The 10,920-nt window shown below is 34.1% G+C and overlaps 1 protein-coding gene across 1 annotated transcript; it reads right to left on the reverse strand.

Annotated features, from left to right (window-relative positions):
- Positions 1-6,171, reverse strand: upp1 (uridine phosphorylase 1). Its single transcript, XM_087778812.1, has 8 exons — positions 6,114-6,171; positions 5,519-5,554; positions 3,336-3,444; positions 3,108-3,266; positions 2,926-3,040; positions 637-846; positions 425-571; positions 1-355 (listed from the first exon to the last, which is right to left on the reverse strand). The coding sequence occupies exons 2-8, from the start codon at positions 5,548-5,550 to the stop codon at positions 213-215; spliced, it is 915 nt and encodes a 304-aa protein (XP_087634938.1). The 5' UTR covers positions 5,551-5,554; positions 6,114-6,171; the 3' UTR covers positions 1-212.
- Between the last annotated feature and the right edge of the window lie 4,749 nt (positions 6,172-10,920).

Here is a 10,920-nt window from a genome sequence, read left to right on the forward strand (position 1 = left end):
TCCATGTTGTTTTTTTTCTATTCTAGCTAATGACGACTTCAATACTAATGGCTACATAAAGAAACAATACGTTTTTTGACATTTTGAATTTATTAATTCATGTTCATTATTCTGATAATAGATAACTGTAATTCATCCCAGCTACACGGGGCACGAGCCGACGGTAAAAGTATTTTTTTTTCTGGATTAAAAAAAATAGAGATTTTGATTCTTCAACATCTAAGGCGGAGCTGCTTCTTGATGTAGTGACACACGAGCTGCTGAGGACGCTGCTGGAATCCCTCCAGGACTTCATGAGAGCTGCTGACCTGGTCGCCCTTCAGGCGGTCCAGCAGGGTGACGCAGAGCACGGCGGCTTGGAAAAGCGAGAGAGAGGATCGGGGTGAGACCAGACCTTCCCCCCCGAGGACACGTTCAAACTCACCTCTGAGGCCACTGCGGCGACACATGGCGGCGAACACCGTGGCCTCCATCTCGATGTTGCAGACGCCCGACTCCCTGGCCCTCTGCAGGTACTCCTGCTTGTCCTTGTCGGTGAACGAGCAGAAGGCGCCGTCCAGACGCCCTTGACCTTGAGGGGTGACCTTCGTTCAACATCGGCGGACCACACGGATCACAGTTTTTTTTTTACCGCACCTTCATAGAAGTCGTCGGTGCACATGGTGTTGCCCAGCACCGTGGGGAACCGGTCCAGCTCGCCGCTGCACCGCAGGAGCTCCTCGGCCAGGTCCAGGTCCAGGGAGGAGTCGTGGGACACCGTCTTTCCCAGGACCACCTGCCGGTACTGGGGCTCGAAGGTGGGGTCCACGGCGTGCTTGGTCACGACAACGGTTCCAGGCTCCAGCCCTGGTGGTGAAAAATGGTATCAAACGTTGAATTAAAACGTTAAACAAATAAATAAAACACAAATACTACTGGCTTAATTCAGGGGCCACATTATATAGTGGGACTGCTGAAAGGGGCCAAAAGAAAGAAGATACAAAACCTTTAAAATAAAAAGTAAAAATGTCAATGTGCAATGATATTTTATAATATAATGTTATAGAAGCTACGATTTTATTTATTTTAAATTAGACACAAGGGATGTTTTTCTAAATTATTTCTTCAATTTAATTCAAAATAAAGGTGAAAAATAAATACTCAGAAAAAGTACCAAAAAAAACTGTTGCTAGTAAATGAAATGAATGATATACATAGTATTGCATTCAATTATTCAGTAAAATAATATGTACCAATAGTTAGTAAAAAAAATACGTGGGGGGGTTTGAAAATATTGATATGTCAAAATATTGTGACATTCTTTTCCACTATACTATATCGATATTCAACAACACTGTATCGACTTTATTTCCGAAATATATACTTTTTTTTTTCTTCAAAATATTTGCCTTGCAAATAATATTTGATGTGTTGCCATGGTACTTTTACGGTTTATACTTCAATAATGTGAGTGAAAAATGAAAGTATATTTATTTTAATTTACAATTAAGATGAGTTAATTGTTTTGCAATTAATAATAGATGGCAGCAGTCATAATGTCCTCTGCAGATAAAGGAACAATGAAATCCCACGAGATGACTGAGGACGAGAGGATACAGTCGCAGCTTTTAAAGCTGATGTTTGGACATATTTTGGTTTGAAAACAAATAAAAGCAGTTACGACTTCATCATGAGTAAAATCTGCAACACCAGAGTCAAGTACTCGACAATACTACAAAGATCCCCAAGATGACTGAGGACAAGAGGATACAGTCGCAGCTTTTAAAGCTGATATTTGGACATATTTTGGTTTGAAAACAAATAAAAGCAGTTACGACTTCATCATGAGTAAAATCTGCAACACCAGAGTCAAGTACTCGACAATACTACAAAGATCCCCAAGATGACTGAGGACGAGAGGATACAGTCGCAGCTTTTAAAGCTGATGTTTGGACATATTTTGGTTTCAAAACAAATAAAAGTAGTTACGACTTCATCATGAGTAAAATCTGCAACACCAGAGTCAAGTACTCGACAATACTACAAAGATCCCCAAGATGACTGAGGACGAGAGGATACAGTCGCAGCTTTTTAAGCTGATGTTTGGACATATTTTGGTTTGAAAACAAATAAAAGCAGTTACGACTTCATCATGAGTAAAATCTGCAACACCAGAGTCAAGTACTCGACAATACTACAAAGATCCCCAAGATGACTGAGGACGAGAGGATACAGTCGCAGCTTTTAAAGCTGATGTTTGGACATATTTTGGTTTCAAAACAAATAAAAGTAGTTACGACTTCATCATGAGTAAAATCTGCAACACCAGAGTCAAGTACTCGACAATACTACAAAGATCCCCAAGATGACTGAGGACGAGAGGATACAGTCGCAGCTTTTTAAGCTGATGTTTGGACATATTTTGGTTTGAAAACAAATAAAAGCAGTTACGACTTCATCATGAGTAAAATCTGCAACACCAGAGTCAAGTACTCGACAATACTACAAAGATCCCCAAGATGACTGAGGACGAGAGGATACAGTCGCAGCTTTTAAAGCTGATATTTGGACATATTTTGGTTTGAAAACAAATAAAAGTAGTTACGACTTCATCATGAGTAAAATCTGCAACGCCAGAGTCAAGTACTCGACAAAACTACAAAGATCCCCAAGATGACTGAGGACGAGAGGATACAGTCGCAGCTTTTAAAGCTGATGTTTGGACATATTTTGGTTTCAAAACAAATAAAAGTAGTTACGACTTTGTCAAGAGTCATGTGGTCTGTAAATTCTGCGACACCAGTCAAGTACTCGTCAATACTACAAATATATACTTGTTACTACAGTATCACAATATATCGTACCGCAGGATATTTCAAATAAACTGTCACTTGACTTACAAAGAACAGTGAGAAAAAGAGTCACAGAAGAATGACAAGAGTTTACCTAAACCTCCGGACGTGCCGAGGCGTACGATGGTGACGTCGGTGCAGCCGGCGTAATGGAGGAGCTTGATGAGCTCGTGCAGCAGGATGGATATGGACGGGACTCCCATGCCGTGCTGCAACAGTCACGACGGTTCACACACTGGCCACGACTGACAAAGCAGAAAGCCGATCGGAACTCACGCTGGCGGAGAGCACCGGGCCGGCCTTGTACATGACGTAACGGTCGGTCCCGGCGCAGATGTTGGGGTGGTCCGAGTCGGGATCCGCGACGCCGAGCTCGCCGGCCACGTACTTGTTGAACGACTCCATTCTCAGAGCACTTCCCCCGACACACACGAACTGATGAAGAAAAAACACTTTTATTTAAATGTATTCTATAGTATATAAAAATGGGTGAAATCTTTTTACTTTGACGTCACCAAACATCTCCGGCAGGTTGTGAGTTTTGGACCCGAGGCTGAGGTGGTAGAGAATGTCTTCTTCCAGGGTTTCCAGGTGAGGGTTTTGAGGGCAAACACTGCTCCATGAAAAGATAAATAATAAGTTACTATTCTAGTAGATATTAGATATTCCGGTTTCAAGACAAACATGATTTTTTTTTACACTTAAGTTCCAGTTTTGTAAGTAAGTAAAGCGCAAAAAAGCTTAGGAGCAACAGTCCGGAAGGATTTCTCTCCTCTGGTCCAGAAGCGTGTTCAGGAACCATCAGTAGATTCTGATCCACAGACCTCAGAGCCCGAGCTGGGGTGTAAGGCTGGATGAGATCAGTGATGTAAGGAGGAGCCTGACCATGAATAGATCTGAAAGTAAGAACCAGAATTTCTAAAGTTGATCCTGAAAGAAACTGGCAGCCAGTGAAGAGTTTTAAGGACCGGAGAAATGTGAGTTCTTCTACTAGAGCGGGTCAGAATTCTCGCTGCAGAGCTTTTTATTAAGTGAAGGTGGTTCAGGCACCAAAATAAACTGCTACAATAGTCTTAACAAGAAGACACAAACGCTTGGATTACGAGCTCTTAATCGTGTTGTGACATCATTTCCCTAAGTTTAGATTCGTCGTCCTATTATCAGAGCATTTTCTTTGTTGTTTCCGCTTTGTTGTGTTCAACTGTTGACCCCGTGAAGGTTCACGACTCGGTTCGACAGAGAACTATTGTTCCTTTATTCATGGGTTTTTACATTTACCAGTAGGTGCTCGTTTAGAGTGAGGGTTAGAGGAGCTTGTTGTTGTTTTAACTGAAGGTATAATCAACAGTTCAGGCCTCATAGTAACTATGGTACATCAATATCACCTTCTGGTCATTTCCTTCTTCTTCTGTGGTTCCACTCATGTTGTCATTTTTGAAAGTAGCATTTAGAACTGGATTGAATCCAAGGAAGGAAAGATAAGAAAAAAAAAAAAACTACATGGAGGAGCTTGAATCTGTGGTTCGTCCAGGCGTGTTAAGTGGGTTAGCATGTGAAAGACAAGCTAGCCTGAGCTTTATTTCTTAGCTTTTCTCGCAAGCTTAGTGGTCAAGACACCTTTGTTTTTGCATGAATAGATAGTCAAGCTGCTCTATTTAAACGTGAAGCTTTAAAAAACCCACTAAAATCTATTCCCTGTTGGATGTTTCTTCAGTCTAGGTAGCGGAGAAGCTGTAGCTTCACCTGCTACAATAACATTAGCTTCAGTTATGCTATGTAACATTTTGAATTTATATTATTTTGTACACTTATTATAATCATTAATATTTTTCTGCTGTATCTCTTTTTGGGGCAGAAGAGGTTCCACTGTCTTGACACTGTGAGGAAGCAAAAAAAACAATAGTTTCAATCTTACATATTGCTGCTTTAAAAAGCAATTCATGGTCAGACCTCCCATTGTTTTATATATTGTTTTTGATTGTTTAAGCATTTTGTGACCTTGGTCTCAAAATGCGCTTTACAAATAACCATTACTTTAATTACTTACATTGAAACATACAAATGTTTCATAATCTTGCACGTACTTATTTCAAGAAACTTTAAAAAAAAATGTAATAAATACTAAAACCTGTTGAATGTGCACAGGATGAGTCTGGGTTTCCAGCTTGACATTGGCTTTCTTACTTATTGACTCCTGTCAGGAATTCTTGGCTGTAATTATTGACTCTCCAAAAAGAAAACTCAAAAGTCAACTTGGACTTCTGCTTTTAATTCTTTGCATTTTCCGTTTTAACATTTCGGAAACCAATTCGCTTAAAACACGTTTTAATAGTTCTACTCATACCGAAACAAGAAGAGCTGGAAACAGATGTCATAACTGTAATAAAAAACGGGAATCTTTTACTCATTAAGAAAACTACAGAAACGATCTGTCAATTATTTTCTTTTGGCAGGAGGTCAATGTAAGTCTTACATGACACTGCATCTGCTTTACTCTTTTCAAATTATACTAAAAAAAACTCTACTTTGCCCTTTCACAGCCTCATTTCCAACAATAAAATCATAATAAAACAACTAAAGTGAAACTGATGATTCCAAAATCGCAGCTCGAAGAGACAAATTTATATTGTCCTTTAGAACAGATAGATAGGATCAGACAAGAACATTAGATAAGAAGAACCAACCACCTGCCAGGAGATGTTGAAGTTTTCATCGTCATGATCCTGAAAAAAGAAAAGAAAATCTCAAACCAATACCACACAAATATAGTCATGTTAAATATTTACAAACCTTTAGAGTGTTTTTTTGTTTTTTTTTACACAATGATTAAAAAAATGCTCTTGTGAAAAAAAGGAAAATCTAATTCTAAATAAATAACTTCTGCTTAGTCCGAGTTTAGTCTATTTACTTATTTTTGTTGCCTTATGAGGAACTAGTTTTAACTATGAGCTAGTTTGTATTTCATTACTTACATGTTGTTGGAAAGAGCATTCACAGATTTGTTAAAATGTCATTAAATCGATTTCATATCTATATTTTAGAAAAGTCTACTTTTATAATTTAAATATTCAAACAATATAGAAAATAAATTTATATTTACTTCACTTGAAAGCATTCAAATACTCATTAAAATGTCATGAAAACGACATTATTCTTTCTTTAAATGGAGAGAAAAATACATATTTTATATTTAGTTGTTTATTTATGTATATATAAAAAAAATCAAATAACTAGATGAGTGATTTCTCGTTGAAATACTGAGGATTAAAGAGTTTATTTTACCTGTCTGAACGAGTTGAATGGGGTTGAATATTCGGTGAACGGTTCCGCTTTATTCTCTTATTTTCGACGCACCTCTGATGGACACTCTTTATGCGCTCGCAACTAGGTGACGTCACAGCCGCTCGTCACGTGACCCGCTTAAAACGCGTCGTTTATGATGAACAGGTTAAATTAAGTGGGATTAAAGGTCTCACACTTGCCTGTGAAGTTTATATTAAAAGCTTTGACGTTTTAAGTTTGAAAGTTAACGTCATCTTCGACTAGTAAGTATATGTTTTATGTTGTATTTATTCAACCTGATGCAATCCTTTTCTATTTTCTTTAGACTAAATGATTTTTTATCATGTATTTATATTTATTATGTTTCCATTTATTCATTTTAACCAACAATACGAATTAACTCATTTAAATTGTGTTAATAGCGCTATAGCGGAAATGTATCTTAAACTTTAATGGGGTAAATTCAAAATGTATATCATTATAATCTGTCAATAACTACACATTTATTTTAAATATCATAGAATGAAGCTCTTAAAAGTTAGTGACAAATGGATTATGATTCGTGATGACCTTGACTATTATCCCGAAAGATTTGGAGAGATTTTACTGTTGAAATTTAAAATTAATGATGATTAAAAATTAAATTAAAAAAAAAACAACAACCTTAAAATCTTAGTGAAGAATTTCACTGGATTTTGCTTCATGACCTTGACTACTATCCTGGTACATTTGGAGAGATTTTACTGTAGAAATTTGAAATAAATGATCATTAAATACAGTCATTATATGTTAATGACGACATTTTAAAAAATAAATTGAAAAAATCCATAAAAGTTTAGTGAGAAATTCCTGGATTATGATTCACCAGGAAAGTAGTGAAAATATTGAATCATTATTTATGTATTTAATGATCATTTATTTCAAATTTCTACAGTAAAATCTCTCCAGATTTACCAGAATAGTAGTGAAGGTCATCATGAATCATAATCCAGTGTCATTTATCACTAAACTTTTAAGGATTTTTTTTAATTACATTTTTTAAATGCTGTCATAAACATATAATGACTATATTTAAGGATCATTTATTTCAAATTTCTACAGTAAAATCTCTCAAATTTTTTCGGGATAATAGTCAAGGTCATCATGAATCATAATCCAGTGTCATTTATCACTACACTTTTAAGGATTTTTTTTTTAATTTAATTTTTTTAATGTCGTCATTAATGACCGTATTTAATGATCATTAATTTCGAATTTCTACAGTAAAATCTCTACAGATTTACCAGAATAGCAGTCAAGGTCATCATGAATCATAATCCAGTGGAAAGTCTTACATGACACTGCATCTGCTTTACTCATTTCAAATAATACTAAAAAACTCTACTTTGTCCTTTCACAGCCTCATTTCCAACAATAAAATCACAATAAAACAACTAAAGTGAAAGTGATGATTCCAAAATCGCAGCTCGAAGAGACAAACTTTATTGTCCTTTAGAACAGATAGATAGGATCAGACAAGAACATTAGATAAGAAGAACCAACCACCTGCCAGGAGATGTTGAAGTTTTCATCGTCATGATCCTGAAAAAAGAAAAGAAAATCTCAAACCAATACCACACAAATATAGTCATGTTAAATATTTACAAACCTTTAGAGTGTTTTTTTGTTTTTTTTTACACAATGATTAAAAAAATGCTCTTGTGAAAAAAAGGAAAATCTAATTCTAAATAAATAACTTCTGCTTAGTCCGAGTTTAGTCTATTTACTTATTTTTGTTGCCTTATGAGGAACTCGTTTTAACTATGAGCTAGTTTGTATTTCATTACTTACATGTTGTTGGAAAGAGCATTCACAGATTTGTTAAAATGTCATTAAATCGATTTCATATCTATATTTTAGAAAAGTCTACTTTTATAATTTAAATATTCAAACAATATAGAAAATACATTTATATTTACTTCACTTGAAAGCATTCAAATACTCATTAAAATGTCATGAAAACGACATTATTCTTTCTTTAAATGGAGAGAAAAATACAAATGTTATATTTAGTTGTTTATTTATGTATATATATAAAAAAAAATCAAATAACTAGATGAGTGATTTCTCGTTGAAATACTGAGGATTAAAGAGTTTATTTTACGTGTCTGAACGAGTTGAATGGGGTTGAATATTCGGTGAACGGTTCCGCTTTATTCTCTTATTTTCGACGCACCTCTGATGGACACTCTTTATGCGCTCGCAACTAGGTGACGTCACAGCCGCTCGTCACGTGACCCGCTTAAAAAGCGTCGTTTATGATGAACAGGTTAAATTAAGTGGGATTAAAGGTCTCACACTTGCCTGTGAAGTTTATATTAAAAGCTTTGACGTTTTAAGTTTGAAAGTTAACGTCATCTTCGACTAGTAAGTATATGTTTTATGTTGTATTTATTCAACCTGATGCAATCCTTTTCTATTTTCTTTAGACTAAATGATTTTTTATCATGTATTTATATTTATTATGTTTCCATTTATTCATTTTAACCAACAATACGAATTAACTCATTTAAATTGTGTTAATAGCGCTATAGCGGAAATGTATCTTAAACTTTTATGGGGTAAATTCAGAATGTATATCATTATAATCTGTCAATAACTACACATTTATTTTAAATATCATAGAATGAAGCTCTTAAAAGTTAGTGACAAATGGATTATGATTCGTGATGACCTTGACTATTATCCCGAAAGATTTGGAGAGATTTTACTGTTGAAATTTAAAATGAATGATGATTAAAAATTAAATTTAAAAAAAAAAAAAACAACCTTAAAATCTTAGTGAAGAATTTCACTGGATTTTGCTTCATGACCTTGACTACTATCCTGGTACATTTGGAGAGATTTTACTGTAGAAATTTGAAATAAATGATCATTAAATATAGTCATTATATGTTTAAAAAATAAATTGAAAAAATCCATAAAAGTTTAGTGAGAAATTCCACTGGATTATGATTCACCAGGAAAGTAGTGAAAATACTCTTGAATCATTATTTATGTATTTAATGATCATTTATTTATTATTTATTTATTTATTTATTTACAGTAAAATCTCTCCAGATTTACCAGAATAGTAGTGAAGGTCATCATGAATCATAATCCAGTGTCATTTATCACTAAGCTTTTAAGGATTTTTTTTAATTAAATTTTTTAAATGCTGTCATAAACATATAATGACTATATTTAAGGATCATTTATTTCAAATTTCTACAGTAAAATCTCTCCAAATTTTTCGGGATAATAGTCAAGGTCATCATGAATCATAATCCAGTGTCATTTATCACTAAACTTTTAAGGATTTTTTTTTTTAATTTAATTTTTTAAATGTCGTCATTAATGACCGTATTTAATGATCATTTATTTCGAATTTCTACAGTAAAATCTCTACAGATTTACCAGAATAGCAGTCAAGGTCATCATGAATCATAATCCAGTGGAAAGTCTTACATGACACTGCATCTGCTTTACTCATTTCAAATAATACTAAAAAACTCTACTTTGTCCTTTCACAGCCTCATTTCCAACAATAAAATCACAATAAAACAAATAAAGTGAAAGTGATGATTCCAAAATCGCAGCTCGAAGAGACAAACTTTATTGTCCTTTAGAACAGATAGATAGGATCAGACAAGAACATTAGATAAGAAGAACCAACCACCTGCCAGGAGATGTTGAAGTTTTCATCGTCATGATCCTGAAAAAATAAAAGAAAATCTCAAACCAATACCACACAAATATAGTCATGTTAAATATTTACAAACCTTTAGAGTGTTTTTTTGTTTTTTTTTACACAATGATTAAAAAAATGCTCTTGTGAAATAAAGGAAAATCTAATTCTAAATAAATAACTTCTGCTTAGTCCGAGTTTAGTCTATTTACTTATTTTTGTTGCCTTATGAGGAACTAGTTTTAACTATGAGCTAGTTTGTATTTCATTACTTACATGTTGTTGGAAAGAACATTCACAGATTTGTTAAAATGTCATTAAATCGATTTCATATCTATATTTTAGAAAAGTCTACTTTTATAATTTAAATATTCAAACAATATAGAAAATACATTTATATTTACTTCACTTGAAAGCATTCAAATACTCATTAAAATGTCATGAAAACGACATTATTCTTTCTTTAAATGGAGAGAAAAATACAAATGTTATATTTAGTTGTTTATTTATGTATATATATAAAAAAAATCAAATAACTAGATGAGTGATTTCTCGTTGAAATACTGAGGATTAAAGAGTTTATTTTACGTGTCTGAACGAGTTGAATGGGGTTGAATATTCGGTGAACGGTTCCGCTTTATTCTCTTATTTTCGACGCACCTCTGATGGACACTCTTTATGCGCTCGCAACTAGGTGACGTCACAGCCGCTCGTCACGTGACCCGCTTAAAAAGCGTCGTTTATGATGAACAGGTTAAATTAAGTGGGATTAAAGGTCTCACACTTGCCTGTGAAGTTTATATTAAAAGCTTTGACGTTTTAAGTTTGAAAGTTAACGTCATCTTCGACTAGTAAGTATATGTTTTATGTTGTATTTATTCAACCTGATGCAATCCTTTTCTATTTTCTTTAGACTAAATGATTTTTTATCATGTATTTATATTTATTATGTTTCCATTTATTCATTTTAACCAACAATACGAATTAACTCATTTAAATTGTGTTAATAGCGCTATAGCGGAAATGTATCTTAAACTTTAATGGGGTAAATTCAAAATGTATATCATTATAATCTGTCAATAACTACACATTTATTTTAAA

The sequence above is a fragment of the Callionymus lyra genome, chromosome 17 (genome assembly GCF_982586985.1).
Source record: "Callionymus lyra chromosome 17, fCalLyr1.hap1.1, whole genome shotgun sequence".
Taxonomy (NCBI): Eukaryota; Metazoa; Chordata; class Actinopteri; order Syngnathiformes; family Callionymidae; genus Callionymus; species Callionymus lyra.